The sequence below is a fragment of the Lissotriton vulgaris genome, chromosome 2_1 (genome assembly GCF_964263255.1).
Source record: "Lissotriton vulgaris chromosome 2_1, aLisVul1.2, whole genome shotgun sequence".
NCBI classification, from domain to species: Eukaryota; Metazoa; Chordata; class Amphibia; order Caudata; family Salamandridae; genus Lissotriton; species Lissotriton vulgaris.
In genome coordinates, this window is record NC_141687.1 from 1,004,838,075 (window position 1) to 1,004,855,705 (window position 17,631).

The window sequence follows — 17,631 nt, forward strand, 5'->3', positions numbered from 1 at the left end:
CCCAACATAAAACAGACACTTCACCAGGAACATATTAATCCGACAAATTAATTTATAAATCAGCCTTAACCAATTACAAACAAATAATCTTCACCCAGAAGACTAACTACTTTGTGTCACAAATTAACTCCGCACAAAATTCTACTAAACAATTGTTTCAGGTAGTGAACCAGCTTTCCAATCCCCCGGTACCCCCGGAGGACACATCCCAACAACTCTGTGACTCTCTTGCCAAGTTTTTTACGAACAAGGTTATGTCAATCTTTAGCACTTTCTCCCCATCCACTCTTTCTGGTTCATCAACATCTTCACCTGACCCTTCAAACACCTCAGTCACATTTTCTCATTTTCAAGAAACTTCCCAAGAGTGCATCCAACACCTTATAACCAAAATCAAATCCGGCTCCCCCACTGACCCATGTCCACCTTCCATCCTTAATTCGATCGCACACAATATTACACCAGCAATTGCCAACATCTGTAACACCATGTTCAGTACAGGAATATACCCCTCAGTATGGAAATAAGCAGTCATACGCCCACTTCTTAAAAAGCCTAACCTAGACCCTGGAGATCCAGCTAGCTACAGGCCTATTGCCTGCCTACCCTTTCCGTCTAAGATATTTGAGAGTCTTATGAACACACAACTCTCCAACTTCATTGAAACCAACGACCTTTTAGATGACACACAATTTGGTTTCAGACAGGCACATGGCACAGAAACAGCACTCATTAAAGCGGCTGATGAGATTAGGTCTACTATGGACAAAGGGGGAGCGGCGGTCCTGATATTATTGGACTTGTCCGCAGCCTTCGACACGGTCGACCATACCACCTTGGTCGACCGTGTCTCTGCCTTGGGGATTACACACAAAGCAAAAAATCTCATCTCTTCATTCCTTGAGAATCGATCCCTAACAGTCAAACTAGGACAATTTTGTTCGCCCACTTTCTCACTTCCATGCGGCGTCCCTCAAGGATCCTCGCTAAGTCCGACATTGTTTAATATATACGTGTCGGACCTGGCGAGGGTAATCAAAGCCCACAATATCAGCCTTACAACCTACGCCGACGACACACAGCTCGTCTTATCTATCCATCAAGATGGCGCTGAGGTGGCCGCTAACTTTCAATTAGGTATGTTAGCAATAAGCGACTGGATGGCTGCCAACTGCTTAAAGTTGAATTCCTCCGAACCAGAGATAATGGTGTTCGGTAAACTGGAACCCATCTGGTCTCCTGTTTGGTGGCCTGACAAGTTGGGTCCTCCCCCTACCCCGGTCACCAAGGTGAGGAACTTAGGGATAATATTTGATGACAAATTGCTATTTACCCACCATGCGAACAATGTGGTGTCCTCTTCATTTTTTATGTTACGGAAAATAAAAAAGCTACTACCTTATATCCCCAGTACTCATGCTAAAACACTCATCACCTCCTTGATTTTTTCACGTATAGATTATTGCAATGCTCTTTTTTTGAATGCACAGGCCAAAATTACTAACAAACTTCAGCTAGTGCAGAATGCGGCAGCCAGAGTCCTTCTCAAGATTCCCAAATTTCAATCCATCTCTTCCCACCTGCAAAACCTTCATTGGCTTTCCATCAAAAACCGCACCAGATTTAAGTCCCTCTGCATAGCATACAAAGCAATCAACAACATAGGTCCTGCTTTTCTCAGAGAGGCCTTTAAACCTAAAAACAATCCTAGAACCCTGCGCTCCTCTTCCTATCATTGTGTCAATATTCCTTGCACCCGAAGAGTTAACTGGGGAGACAGATGCTTTGTCATAGCCACCGCCAAACTTTGGAATTCTCTCCCCACTTACATCAAAACCAGCCCCACCCTCATGACCTTCAGGAGACAGCTGAAAACGTGGCTTTTTACTCAGTAAATTGCCCTTTCGGTTCAACCACTTTCTGTCTGACTACTTTGATCTATAGCGCCGAGACACCCACGGGTAGTTGCGCGCTTTAAAAGTCGCATAAATAAATAAATAAAATAGGGCCCTCAGGAAATCCAGGAGAGAGCATGAACAGATAATAATGCAAGCAGAGGGCAAGAAACATCACTATATACCAAGCAAAAATATTATGAGAAAGGTGATAAAGCCAAAAGGATTCTAGCCTACAAACTCAAACATCTACACACCAGAAATCAAAGCAATCAAACATGAGAGAGGGCAGACCCACATGAATACTCCAGACATTTTGGTAGTTTTTACGGATTATTATTACTCCCTGTTCACCAAACCAGGCCTTCACCTGGACACTCAGGATGAATATTTGGAGAACTTTCGTTGCTCTTTGCGGAAGGAGGATTTTTTGGAACTGGAGGAGGCCATATCTAAGGAGGAGGTCTTGAGAGTGATCAAACACCTCTCTGGGCAGAAGACTTTTGCTGGTGCTGCACAGTCTTTAACTATATTCTTACCACTGGTATGGTGATGCTCACAATGATCGAAAACAGACTGACGCCTATAGCGAAGCCCAACAAGAATCCTATGCTCTGCTCATTGTACCGGCCTATTGAGTTATTGAACACCAACATGAAAATCTTTACAGTGATCTTATTAGAAAGGCTACAAGACTTCTGGTCTACAATTATCTCACCCCAACAGAGTGGGTTAATAAAATCCAGACATGCAAGGGACAATACAAGACTGGTGCTCCTCCTTATTGAGGCAGGGGAACATCAACAAAAAACAATGGTCCTTTTCTTGCTAGATGTGGAGAAGGCCTTCAACTGTGTCCATTAGGCGTTCATGAAAAAAAACCTTCAAAAGGCACCGGTGGGTCCTAAAATATCCATTTGGATTATAGCCAGCTACAAGACCCCGAAAACTAGGATAAGGATAAACAGTGATCTGTTACTGAAATTATCACAAACCCAGGGTCCACTTCAGGGATGCCCACCTTTCCCATCAATGTTTTCTCTCTCAATAGAAACCCACACACCCCTGCCATACACAGCTTTACAGTGAGCTTGCAATAGTTTAAACTATCTTTTTATGCTGATGACATCCTCTGCTTCCTACCAGAGCACACTTCTCTTTTCCAGCCCTCAGGGAGTAGGTGGATGCCTTTTCAGCGGCCTCCCTTCTTTTGGGTAAACCTATTGAAGTAAACTGGCATCAGTGTTGTAGGGCTGCATCAGAAAGTTCATGCAGTGCTCAATCATAATAGTTTCACATGGTCACCACATCCTCTTAAATCAGGCATTAATCTATCACAGAAGAAGTAGCACTTATATAGAGCCAATACCCAACCAGTACTATGCACATTATTTAAGAATCTCAGTTGGTGGGGAAAGCTAGAATTCTCATGATTTGTGCAAATGGCAAGCATTAAGATGAACTTTCTGCCCACATTCTCTACATTATAAAGTGCCCCCCACTGCTTATCCATAGCTCCACCCTGGACTCCAGACACAAAATCCTGTTAGCATTTGTGTGGAAATATCATTCCTCCAGGGCCCCCTGAGTGACCCCCATGATGCCTAATCCTCAGGCAGGATTAGGATATAATATAAAAAAGTATGTGCATGCAGTGCCAATTCACCCAGCACTGGAATTAAACTACAATCACCCCCCACCTCCAGGGTTGGAGGTTGGTGGATCAAAGCTTCCCAGGGCTTCCCTCCAAGTTCTACAAGGGCTTCTGAGGTGGGTCAGGAGACAGACTACCCCACCCCTTTCCTCTACCACCATCATCCTAAAATACTTGCAACAGTGGCATGGAGGCGGGGCTCCACTTGCTTTCGCTCTCCAATGTCTCCCATCATGCATAATCTTGACTTTCTTCCGGCATCCATGACCCAAAATGTAAAACCTGGTATAAGAATCACCCTCACATGCCCAGTGAGCTGTATGTAGATGGGGGTTTCATCACAAGATAGGAAATGACGGTGTGATAGCTTCTCATACGCCAAGACCATTATTGCATGAAACAACTTCTCCATTGAGCAGCTTACCTAAGAGGGAGCCACAGGGGGGGGGGAACTCCTCATGAGGCCTTGTTCGTGTACATAATACTGAGCAAAGGCATCACTTGGCTGCAACGCACCCTGATAGACCTATACATGACACAAAAACATAAGTACATAACACAATGGGAACAGGATTTAGGGAAAGAAATTACAAAGAATCCCTGGGTTTAAATCTGGAGAAGAACTGTTAAGGATTGCATTAGCATTTACCTTAAAGAGATTGTGTATAAATTGCTGACATCTGGTATCTCTTCCCCCACCCATCTGCTTTCCATGATAGGGACCTTTGAACTTTGTTGGAAAGAGTGAGCGGGGAAGGTCACCTTTATTCATATGTGGTGGACTTGCACACACACTCAGTGGTACTGGGAGGGAATTGTGCAACAGATCCAATAAATCACTGGCACCTGGATCCCGCTGGATCCCCTGACGCCACTGTTAGGTGACCCAGAAGACGAGTCACTTTCTCCAGTGACCCCACAAGTCAAATTGATTTCACAGCTTCTTGTTGCGGCCAGAGAGGTGTTCGCTCGGGAGATGAGCCAGTGCTTCACATCATCAATGCACTTGACGTGGAGTAAGATATGGTCCATTTATATGATGGAAAACCTATCAGGCATAGTCCATAATACACAATCGTGGGTTGTGGGCCTCCACACCATCTACTGGACACACAGGGAGGACCCACAAACATCTTTCCTATCAGAGCTCATAGCAGAGGGGAGTTGGTGACTGGGAAGTTGATGGACGATGATACAAAGTACGATCAGACTATGTATGTTGTGTTGAAACTTATGATTGATATGTTTTGATGAGCTTTGGCAACTTTCTGAAAAGAATTATGTGTTGCAATTGTGCTAAATTAAAACTAAAAAAGAAAATGTCTAAAACTTTTTTTAAATTTCTACTCATACAATAAATCTATAATTCATGCAACACCAAATTTTATAACTTACGCACCTCCATACACAGTGTATTCAACTATGTAGCCACACATGAATGGTTGACGTTGTGAACTTAATTCTGTATTTTAAGTGACTTTGCATGGAAAAAATAAGTAAAATATTCCTTTCTACAGTAACTGTTTAACTTTATATATATAGACTAGTGACCAAGAGACAAGGTCTCGAAACGCGTCGAGTGAGTTTTGCCTAATTTTGTCTTCAAATAAAATACTGCTGAACGCATTGGGCGTCCGTGGTGGTTGTGTTTTGACAGAAGACAACGCTTTGATTCATATATATATAAAGGCTGTTGCTTGGAGCCTTCGATGTAGTTCGAGTGATTCCTAGTACTACGGACTCAAGCTAGAGCTTCAATATATATATATATATATATAGCGCAAAAACCTGCAATATGCCAACATCCTTCAGCGCGATGAATAACAGATACGGACCACTCGAGGGACTCAAATAAAGTTTCTCAGTGCTCTATTGATTTGATTGATGGCATCCAGTTAGTCCTGGCCAGTGCCCCAGCATGACGCGTTTCGACAGACCCAGTCTGTCTTAATCTGTTTATATATATAAATGTTACCGAATAGTGGTCTCCACCCGGTAGTTATGTCTACGCTCCCATAGGAAAAACATGTTTTGTTTTTCCTATAAATCTGGTGCCATTTGATGAATTTTTCACAAAATTTCAGCCTCCCCCCCCCCAAAATTTTTTTTATTCCACTTCATATAATTCCTGTTAAGTTGTGGGCTTATCCATTCAACAAACCATTCATTTATCCATAATCTGTGCACTAAAGTAACTATAACTCATGTCCTTGCCATGCACCGCTTATGACCACATATATGACATCACTCATGACATTTTCTAGGACATCATTGATTACATGACTGCAATATCTGAAATGACATTATTGATGACAACACTGCATAACTCGGCGCAAGTTATATTTACTATAGGGCACGAGTCATAGTTACTTGAGATAACTATAGCTGGTGTATTTTAGTGGTCACATCTGTTTAAAACTGTAAGTATTAACTGACATTTTCATCGGTCTATAATGTTCCTTTAACCGTTGTTTTTTCAGTGAATTTTGAAGCTTGTTTCCTTTTGAAGTTTGTTCAATGCAAAGTAACAGCTTCATAAAGATTGCATTCACTTAGGAACCTTTTATCCATTGTCAAAGATGCTTCTGGTTCTCGGTGCCTTGCTACCTGTGTCTAATTGACCCAACCTCGACATGGGAAGTACTCCTGAACTAAATAGTTTAGGATTACTTCCCATTTAGAGAGTGGGTCAGTTCCGTCCATTGGGGAACAAAGTTGCTCAATATTGCACATTGCTCAATCAGGTAAAATCAGCAGTAACCTCCTTTCCACACTTTTGAAACTGAAAGACAAATGTAGATTGATCTGGCCACAAATGAACAATTGTTTCGGATACAGAAGGGCATTCCAATGATTTTTCACCATGCAATGGTAGTGTTAATGCATTCAAAAGTACCCTTAACTTTCATATGTAGAATTTGTATGTCTGTAACAAGTTGTATTTAATATCTTTACAGGAGCCAAGATATCTACATTTTTTCAGTGAATTTAACAACGCTGGTGTTTACTTACTAGTGTCAGTCAAACAGACACATGGAGCACCAACAAAATATGGATTCTGTTTTAAGGTACATTAAAATAAATTAATAGACTGGGCCAATAAAATATGGATTCTGGTTTAAGACATGTAACAAAAACCCATAATTATATTTAATGTTCATTTTTGAAAGTAGGGGTTGTTTAATAAAACAATAACTGAAAAAACATCAGTGGGTTTGATGTCAACAGGTCGTATCTTCAATATATGTATAAATGCTAAGTAATATGATATGTTTTTCCAGAATAACAAAGCAGGACGGACCAGCGACTTGAAACTGCTTTGCGCGGATGATGAAGAAAGTAGGACCTGCTGGGTGACAGCAATTAGAATGTTTAAGGTAATGTCAAATTTTCAATTCCTTTCCTTTCAGCTATTTCTAAAATAATTATTTTCATAATAAAAAAATATGATAAATGTTTGGAGAATCATGCCTGTGGATGGCTTTGCAGTATTAGTCAGTATACAGTATCTTATTTTCTGTAATGTAGCATAATTCAGTCTAATGAAACACCATTGACTAATAGTGAGATTCTATCAGAAAGTTGGAATCACATATATTCATTTCCCTAAATGATATGCGTGATCCAGAAGACTGTGCAAAGAGGATAGCATTTTTTAATACCTTATAAATTGTTTGTCTGGACTGAAGAAAGATTAAACAACCACAAGTACAGAAACTTCAGTTTAAGTGAATTTATATTTTATCCTTTGTAAAAGGGCCAAATCTTACATATACATAAAGTATAATTGTTGATTGAACTATAAAGTAAGATTCATATAATCCTCAATAGGTAGAAGTGATTCATATTAATACACTTTTATATATATATATATATATATATATATATATATATATATATATATATATATATATATATATATATATGTATGTATGTATGTATGTATGTATGTATGTATGTATGTATGTATGTATATATATATATATATATATATATATATATATATACTGATCTAGTTTTATTTCCCACACTGCCAACATAGATGATCAAGTATGCAAGAAGTGAAACAGAAAAATCCTTGAGATCAATGTTTATTGTGGTTAATTTAACTTGACGTTTCATGTGGTAACAACACACATAATACACTTACTAATTAATATAACAGCTTCCTGTCTACCTCACAAACAAGGAAAATATCAAAGGCCATATTTTGGAATCGATGTAAAAAGCAATATGCAGTCAAAAAGCCAACAGTTCGCAAAGTCACCTGATTTGTGACAGCAAAGTGGCCATTGTCATGTACTAAACCTATTTTGTGATTCGGTTAAGAGGTTACTGAACCTCAGAAAGGGTTCAGAAACCCATTACTAGGGATGACTGATATTCAAGGGCGAAATGGGCGTTGCCCTGCTAGGATAGAAGAAGGAGGAAAAGAAAGTCACTGAGCAGCGTAACCAGCTCAAAGAAAAGAGCTGCCTGCTAAGTCAAAAAAATTGCTTAGGACACTGTATTTTCAGGGTGCAGGGTGATACTGTACATATGCCAGGTGATGAACTACTCGCCCTGAAGGCACAATGTAGAGGTATGAGGTTAGATATGTGGCCGTGAATGACATAAGTGCCACGGGATATGTTTGTGTTTGGGCGGTATCAGCTTTGGCCCTGGGCTGGGTCAGCACACGGCCAGAGTGCCATTCATTTAAAAAGCTGGGGCAAGTAACTCATTTAAAAAGCTGGGGCAAGTAACCAAAGTGCAGACTCCTCCCACACCAATTAATAATTTGCTTTTGGTTGGGGAATTAGAGTTGGCGATGATGCTTCAAGGCTTCACTTTGAGGTTACAACCCTTGCGAGCAGCCCGGTGGCAGTGGGCTTGCTCGTGGGAGCTGAGGGCTGCGACTGAGCTCCTAAGTGCTTTTAGCGCGTTGTCACGCCGATTAAAAGCGGCGACACGCACTCGCTTTTAAATTGCTTAATTCTGTTGAATAACCTGTCCTGAAAATCAACAGGTACCTTTTAACCCTCACCTTGCTTTTTCAGGGGCCCAGCGAGGCTGGCTGGCAGCTGATTCTACCTCAGGCGCCTAGCGGTAGTGGCCGCCATCTTGGATCGGGCTGGTTCGCCCGACCCCACCCACGCCACTCCCCCCACGCTGCTCCTCTATTTAGGAGTGTTTCACAGTCTCCCCAGCGATTGCGAGCAGCCCGGTGGCAGTGGGCTTGCTCGTGGGAGCTGAGGGCTGCGACTGAGCTTCTAAGTGCTTTTAGCGCGTTGTCACGCCGATTAAAAGCGGCGACACGCACTCGCTTTTAAATTGCTTAATTCTGTTGAATAACCTGTCCTGAAAATCAACAGGTACCTTTTAACCCTCACCTTTTTCAGGGGCCCAGCGAGGCTGGCTGGCAGCTGATTCCACCTCAGGCGCCTAGCGGTAGTGGCCGCCATCTTGGATCGGGCTGGTTCGCCCGACCCCACCCACGCCACTCCCCCCACGCTGCTCCTCTATTTAAACGTCCCCCATTTGTCAGCGCAGCGGACGAGCGCAGCGGGCGCGCCGTAGGCTCGCCGGAGTCAAGCCAGAGTCCTGCCCGTCTGCGCCCGTCCGCGGCAGGCCGGGGCAGGGGGCACCCCCTTATGCCCTCCCGCTGTCATACACTTCCTCTGAGCTTCTTTCTCACTGGATCCCTGGCACCATTAGTCCTACTGTGACTAACTTATTACAACATTTTAAACTCCTTACGAGCCCCCCCGCTGCCCCCCGCCGTTATTCAAAGTTGTCTTCCTCGGCCTCGGGCCGCAGCGCCTACTCATTCCATCTTGCCTGTTCCCCACACGCCGTCCTATAACACCACTGCCACGCTCCTCAACACCAGATCTGTCGTTAGCCATCAGCATGAGCTACACGATTTTCTTGACAGCCACAACCCAGACCTCTTGTTCTTAACAGAGACCTGGCTTAAGGCAGACTCCCTTCCCAACGTCCTAGCCGCACTCCCCCCTTCTTACTCCATCATTCGTGCGGATCGCCCGGAGGGCAGGAGAGGCGGTGGAGTAGCCCTGATAACACATACTGACTCCCACTTTCAAATACTCCCCTCTCCCCCTATCCCTGAGGTAGACTGCCTAATACTTCGTGCTAGCTCTTACTCGACCCCCCTTACTGCTGTTCTCATCTATCGACCCCCTCACACATCTTCCAATTTTGTTTCCTGCCTTCAAGACATCCTCGCCACACTGGTTATCAACAACTCCTCAGTGTTGGTGTTGGGTGACTTCAATTTTTGGCCCAACGATCCCGCCGAAACCCCCCTTTCCAAAGAATTCACCAGCCTCATGACCAGTCTTAACTTTTGTCCCCTCGTTCACAGCCCCACCCATGTTCATGGCCACTCGCTCGACCAGGTTTGGACCCTAAATATCCCCACCACTTCTCCTGTCATCTCCCCCTGCTCTTGGTCGGACCATTTTTCAATCTCTTTCTCCCTCGCGTTAGCCCCAGTGTCTAAACCTCTTCTCCCAAAGAACACCTGGGCTAGAAAATGGGGTAAGGCAGACATGCCATCTTTTTGCTCATCCCTGGCCAATTCCTGCCCTGACCTCTCGGGCCTCGCCGCCCCGGACCAACTGACTACCATCGATGGCTGGCTGACCCGGGCAGGCGGCGATTTTGCTCCCCTGAGACGGATCACGGTGAAGCGTGCCCATGCTGCCAATCGCTGGTTTACCTCCGATCTCAAGGAGAAGAAATTAGCCGCACGCAGAGCAGAGCGCGCATGGAGAAGAGAATACTGTCCCGCCAAAAAAACCATCTACCTCTCCGTGCTCAAAGTATATAAACAAAGCATACTTGATGCCAAGACCCTGTTTTACTCAAACAGGATACTAGCAGCTGAATCTCAATCTAAAGAGATTTTTGCCACAGTACATGAGCTTGCCTCATCTAACAGAGCCACGGCCTCGATCCCCCCTTCTCAACCGCTTTGCGACTCCCTCAACGACTTCTTCGTTGATAAGGTCGCAACGATCAAGGCTAATATCTCTCCCCCTTCCCCCACCTTCACTAATCCCTCCCCCCCTGCCATCACTTCCAAACTCACTTCCTTCCCCCCTCTGACCACAGCTACTCTTTCTCCCCTGCTCCAAAAGGTAAAGTCAGGTTCCCCCCTAGACTTTGCCCCTGCTCGTATCTTGCGAGAAGTCTTCCTACACTGCCCTACCCCACCCCTTACACTTTTAAATGACTCACTCAAATCCGGAGTGGTCCCCACTGCCCACAAATTTGCGGCAGTCATTCCCATTCTAAAAAAACCCGGTGCCGACCCTTCATCCCCTTCCAATTACCGTCCCATCTCCCTTTTACCCTACCTGGCCAAGGTTTTGGAGACCCATGTAACCAGCACCCTGAGCACCTATGTGGAAGCCAACCACTGCCTCTCCCCCCGGCAGGCGGGCTTTCGCCCCCTCCACTCGACGGAGAAGGTAGTGATCTCAGTGATGGACAGCCTACGCGAGGGCATTGATACCAACGTCCCCCAGGCCCTCATTCTTTTAGACCTATCCACCGCATTTGACACGGTGGACCACTCCATCCTCCTCACCCGTGTCAAGGCGGCGGGCATAGAGGGCCTGGCCCTCGCCTGGCTTAAGTCCTTCCTGAGTGACAGGGCTCAGGCAGTCCATCTTGCTGGTTTCACCGCTGCCTCTCGTAAGGTTGCATGTGGAGTTCCCCAAGGCTCTTCCCTCTCCCCTCTTTTGTTTAATTTATACATTTACCCCCTCATTTTTATGTTACAGCAGCTCGAGGTCACGGTGTTCAATTACGCCGATGACCTCCAGCTAATTTTCGACCTTTCCCACTCCCCTTCCTCCGCTTCAAATGCCCAATCCGTCATGCTGTTCATCCAGGATTGGATGAACTGCAACCACCTCAAACTCAACCTGGACAAGACGGAATTAGTCTTGACCAGAGGTGGTTGCAGTCCCTGGTCCCCTTCTCACTGGCCCTCCTCCCTTGGTGTTCCCCCGCTCCCAGTTCCTAAGGTCAAGACCCTTGGCATCTTCCTGGATCCCTCACTTTCCGTTCACTCTCAGGTCAATTCAGTTGTTTCCTCCTGTTTCTTTTCCCTTCGAATCATCAGGAAGATTTCTCGTTTTTTTTTTTTTTTTTTTTTTTTTCTTTATCCGCCCTAAAAATTATAGTGATGGCCATGGTGCTTTCGCGCCTCGACTATGGGAACATCATTTACAATGGCGCTCCAGCTTACGCCATTCGCCGTTTGCAGCTAGTGCAGAATCAGGCTGCCCGCCTGATTCACGGCCTGCCTAAATACCATAGAGCTACTCCCCTATTGCAGGCCTTGCACTGGCTGCCGGTGAAAGAGCGTGCTCTGTTCAAGCTTGGCTGCACCACTTTCCAGGCTAAAACAGGCACTGCCCCGGAATTTATCTGTTCTGCCATCACCCCCTACATACCTGGACGAGAGCTTAGGTCCACTCATCAGGCTTTGTTAACCATCCCCCGTTTCAGTAAGAAAAAGACTGGCGGTACGAAATTCGCAGTGCTTGCTCCTGCGTTTTGGAACTCCCTCCCCCCGGAACTCCGTATGTCATCTTCCTATATTGAGTTCCGGAAGGGTCTTAAAACTTTTCTTTTTTCCCGAGCCTACAATGCTTAATCCCCCTCTGCTCCTGCCTGCTTCTCACAATCTAACAGCGCCAAGAAACCGCGTGGTAAAAGTGCGCTATAGAAATGTTTTTAAATTAAAAAAAAAACATTTACCAGGATGGAGAAATGCATGTGTTTGGAGCTTTGCAGGCGTGTGTGTCTCATATGTTCCGTTTTATTTCTCAAGACCAGAATGGACAGCACGAGCTGCCTGGCGTCACATTTGACACCAGCTGCTGGTCTCATACATTGCCTATTTACAGCCAGCCTTTCATTTACAGCGGCAGAAGCAAGAAAGGCACATGCATGCTTGCACTCTGCTCACTCAACCAGAGACCGGTTACAATCGGAGAGACTGAGTTCAATCTTAGTTGATGTGATTGATGCTCAGTAATGGTGCTCCAGACTACACAACCCACTTCTCCATCCTTGTTCAGTTCATGGTCGCTCAATGTGCTCATTCGCATGTGGTACTTGGATTTTTATTGTCTGCCCTGCCACCTTTAGGATCCAGCAGCTACTACTACCCATAACCAATTCAAATTTTGCGTTAACTATGTAAGTATGATAGTGCTATACATAAAATTGAAACAGAGACAAATGGTCTAGGTGTTGTGGCCATGAACAACAAGCAGAAACAAGAGTAAAGTTAGTTTTGAATAACTTGGCCTGATTACGATGTCAGACGGATGTACATCATAGCGGTCTGGGTCAGGCTGTTCTGGCCTCGGTATTATGATGCAACACCCATAGGGCAGTCGCAAACATGCATTTCACAATGGAAGTTTGTGCGGTGGGCAGAAAAAGCCTGTAGCACAAGCTTCCATTGTAAAATGCATGTTTCGAAACATCCCTGCACCGTGTGGTAGGCCTCTCATGGTGTCTGCCACATAGTGCATGGATGTAAAGAGGGCACCATAGGTGTCCACCAGCCCCATAGCTGAGGGCCTGGGCAGAAGGGGGCCCTGCCAGGGACCCTCACAAATGCTTTCTGACACTTTCCGACAACCTTTCCATGTTGGGAAGACTGAAATAAATGGGCTGTTGCAAACTGTCATCATAATCTCAATGGTGGAGCTGAGCCTGGCTATGCCGTCATTAGAGGATTATGGTGCCCTTCAAAAGTGCAGCGTATGGTCCCTCCGCCCGCCGCATCATACTGCGTTGGGCCGACCGCAATGTGAAATGTCGGGTGGACCGCAACCAGCTCTCATTTGGTTGCAGTCTGTCCAACATCATAATCGGGCCGTTTGTTTCTTTTTCTAATTAAAGCTAAATAGTACATTAATTAAATTAGCAACACATCTTAGCGCTAACTTCCTAAGAGGAGGTTAAGAACACATTAGTACAGGAACCTCTACGTAACACATGCAATTCAAACAAATGAAAGTATGTATTATTATTAATATTATTTAAGTTCATGGTAAGCATAAAAACGATGGCAAACAGATTAATATTTTTTTAAAGAAAAAAATATATGACTTCATGAGAAAGAGTGACTTCAGAATATAGACCTACATTCAAAAATCAAAAAGTCTATTCAGATAATAAAGTAAGAAATTCCTTGACAATGTTTGCGACTCTGCCACAAACCATATCAATGTTCCTCTTTACAGATGAGAGAATTGCCACTTATAAAAACAGGTAAAGATAGGTTTCCTAAGGGCTAACAATTCTAGATTAATCACAAGAGTATGCAAGAGGGGTAGCAAAGACTATGGGGCAGATTTATGAAGGCCTTGCGCCGCCGGTGCGTAATTTTTAACATGGGAAAAAGTGACGCACCGGCGGCGCAAGTCCTTCATAAATCTGCCCCTATGTCTGCACCAAGAGCTACCCCCAGCTAGCCCACTTTGAACAAGTGCAGTTGCATGACCATGAGTCAGATAAAATGTTGGCAGACTACATGGTCCAATGTAGTCTGAGGTAGCAAGGAGTCACAAGGGTGTAACACCTGAAGCTCAGTTTTTATTCTATTGACTGGTACAATGCAAGGACGCTTCTTTTCATGGGGAAAAACTTATGAAGGTTGTGCCACAAATAGCTGCAAAGGAGGGCTGATGATTTCTGAGAAATTCCTATAAAATACAGGAGAAACTGTTCTTCCAGGCTTTGGTCCATTACGGCTAAACAAATTCCATCTGAGAAAGTGGTTGTGTTGTTGATTGTTTGACCCCCACCAATTTATGTGCTGAATTTACCAAGATAACATTGAGGTTAGGGCACATTTAATCCAACCAAAAGATGGCAAAATAGATATTTAAAGGAAAAAGCTTTACTCCAGGGCCATCACCAGAAAGCTAAAGAACCGTACCCAAAAGTTCTACAAAATAGAATGAGTCCTGCTGTAACTTGCCAAAGCTTTGAGCTTTTGTAGTTCAAGGTGACCACCAGCTATCAGCTTCTGGAACTATTTAGATTAGTATTCCCACAGCCGAAAACATAGCTTTAGTCTTTCTGGCATTGGTCATGAATTTATTCTCATAATTGCGCGGGTGAATCTAGTGCATGATACTAAAATATGTTAACCAAAATATCATCTGAAAAAATTACTTATTCTTAAAATTATTTGCCAAAATAGTGCCATATTTGAGTTGGTAAAAAATCTACCACCTTATTCTGGGATTTTCAGCAAATTATAGCGCCAAGACACCCACGGGTATACGCCGCGCTCTATAAATTTTTAAAATAAATAAATAAATAAATAAATACACACAAAGGGGCAATATTTTTGTGAGGATATTTTAGTTAACTTAGCTTTCTAATGTACAACCAAAGCTAACTCAGAGATTTCTAAATCCCATTTGGGTGTTTATTGTCAACATTCTACACAATATGCATGCAAATGGTGTACCACCCAATATAGCTGAGAACAGAGTAGGTTAAATGTGTTTATCCGTCAAATTACTCATATAGCGCTTATAATGAGAGGGCCAAAACACACCTGTGCTATGGATCCTTTATACACAACCTTGCACCATTGATGACATACACGTAATTATTGGTTTGTAAAATGATTATTAGTTGAAGCAGCTAAGAGTATATAACCATCTTAAAAATGTTGAGCATAGCATCCCCTTGTCTACAGTGCCAAAGGTGGAACTATAGTCTGTGAAAAAGACATAAAGGTTAGTTTTTAGGCCATATGTCTAAATCCTCTTTGGTTCAGAGGAAATAGGTGCTTTTTGACCACCCTATTGGCTAACCGTTCCTATTGGCCAACCGTTACTTTCCGAACAAATGTAAATTTGCCTCAAAATGCACATTGAGACTGTCAATTTATGGATATTCATTGCTAACCTTTTCAGAAAGAAAATAAGGCCACAAGTTCAAAGCTTTTGTGTGGTGAGGACCAGATAAATGCTTTTGGGATATACAAACTAAGCCCAAATTGAAAATCAGTAACTCGTTTCTGACTCGTAATTTGGGTTTTGCTGTTTGCTATTTGGAAGGGTAATGTTTTGGGTGTCTCTTCCACATACAGAATAGAAATTGTATGTATGAATGTTTTGCAACCGAAATACGCCCTTTACCACCAACTCAAATTTGGTGGTAACCCATTCACTTATGGAAGGGGTACCAAAGCATTCCCTTTCCCGTTGAGAATCCCATGTGAACTGACCACTGCCTACTCATAGAAAATGATACTTCAAAGTTCAATTTTTTCTTTTTAAACTCGTTTTAAAGGAAAAAGGGCTGCATTTAAATACAAATTTGCTTTAAATAAAAGCAATCACAGATCTGTTGGTTTGCTGACCCCAGCAGGCCGCCATCCTTGTGAAGTCTGCGATTTCTACTCGGCCACAAATTGCAAACAACTTCATTATTATTCATGAGGGAGGTCTATTTCCGACTTACTTAGAATCCAAAATGAAACTCAAAACAGTTTCATACATTAGCAATAATGATTTCCTAATTGTAATTTGCCATGATTTGCAATTAGTAAATAGCTATTCCTAATCATTGTACATCTGCCCCATAGTGTTTAACAAAGCAGTGGGTGTCTGTGGATAGTAGAGAATGTCTACTGATCAGGTCTGCAATGTTATTCATTTTTTGCAAGTGATTAATGAACATAATAAAGATGGTTTCAGTTCAAAACCTTCAGGAGTTTTATCAAAAAGTAGCTCAATGCAATGCCCATAGACCTACAAAGTACTGCCTAGCACCAATGCAGGCACTCTTGCACAATGCAAGGGTGCATGTATTACAGGCAGGATTGTTTTTGTACAGTATGGGAACCATGCTGCACAAAAACACTCATTTGATACATTTTCCTCTTTTGATGTGTGCTTCAGAATGCAGCACTTGCAGAAATAGCAAATAATGAGGAGAAATAAAGATATGTCTCCTCATTACATCGCTGTTGGGAAGGGGTACTATTTTGATGCAATCCCAGATTTACAGGTCTAAGTTAATCTGGGTTTGAATCAAAATCCATGGATGAATGAATGGGAACACCCATGCACCATCCATGAAGCACCTTCACAACATCAGAGTAATGCTAGGCAGTGATTTACGCTACCTTGAGTTACTCTGGATTTAGGTGGCTTTCATGATGATTTGTGTGGTTTAGTAAGTCCCATTAAAGGACTTGAACTGTCTTGTGCCACCTTGTGTGACGCAAGGGAAATCCAAGGGAAATCTGGGCTGGGCCCTGGTCTTGAACTGCACATAGTCTGATCCTGTGATTGGTAATAATTTCCTTTGTTCTATTGTGATTTGAAAAATGCAGTCCCACCTCTACATCATTATCTCATAATCTTTAGCTTCCAGACAGACAGTTACTAGAGGAACAATGGAAACAGTTTTCTATTTTTACATAGTCTCATGGTCCTGTATACATATGCAGCAATTAGTGCATTACGCATTCTCCAACTGGTAGCTATACTCACAGTACAATATTTAGTTCATCTAAGTGACTCAGTCCATTTCTAATTCATTACAGTGGTGGATAATGACGGAAACCTGCCAAAGTTGTTGGACTGGAAGCCATCTTCTCCCCAGGAGATGTCAATAGACATAAACATATTAGATTGGAGAAGGACCTTGAGCTACCCCTACACCAAAGTATCACTGCAGCCCCTGCTTAAGAAGCCGCAAGACCTTTGAACTAACAGGAATGATCAGGAATCATGATTGCCAACCAAACATTTTCTTCCTCACACATTGATCATGCTATTTTGATGTGGATTGACGACAGGATCAACATCGGCTCTATAAATCATTATGATTGTAGAAGAGTAAGAGTCCGGGTGGCAAAAGTAAACTTTCATCTCTCTCATTGGATGCAAGCAAACATCTCCATTAGGATGAGCTACATTCTAGAAGTCGCAGGCAGGTTGAATGAGTAGGAAATGTACTTTTTCACTTGAGTTCACCTTATCCCTAGGCTTCTTTCCCCTCTTTTGATGCACT

The 17,631-nt window shown here is 43.3% G+C and overlaps 1 protein-coding gene across 1 annotated transcript in view; it reads left to right on the top strand.

The window, feature by feature from the left end:
• Nucleotides 1-17,631, top strand: part of GRB14 (growth factor receptor bound protein 14) — a 708,169-nt gene that overhangs the window by 454,973 nt on the left and 235,565 nt on the right. The window contains exons 6-7 of the mRNA XM_086956601.1: nt 6,507-6,617; nt 6,831-6,926. Of these exons, the coding sequence (XP_086812727.1) occupies nt 6,507-6,617; nt 6,831-6,926 (207 nt within the window). The remainder of the gene's footprint in view (nt 1-6,506; nt 6,618-6,830; nt 6,927-17,631) is intronic.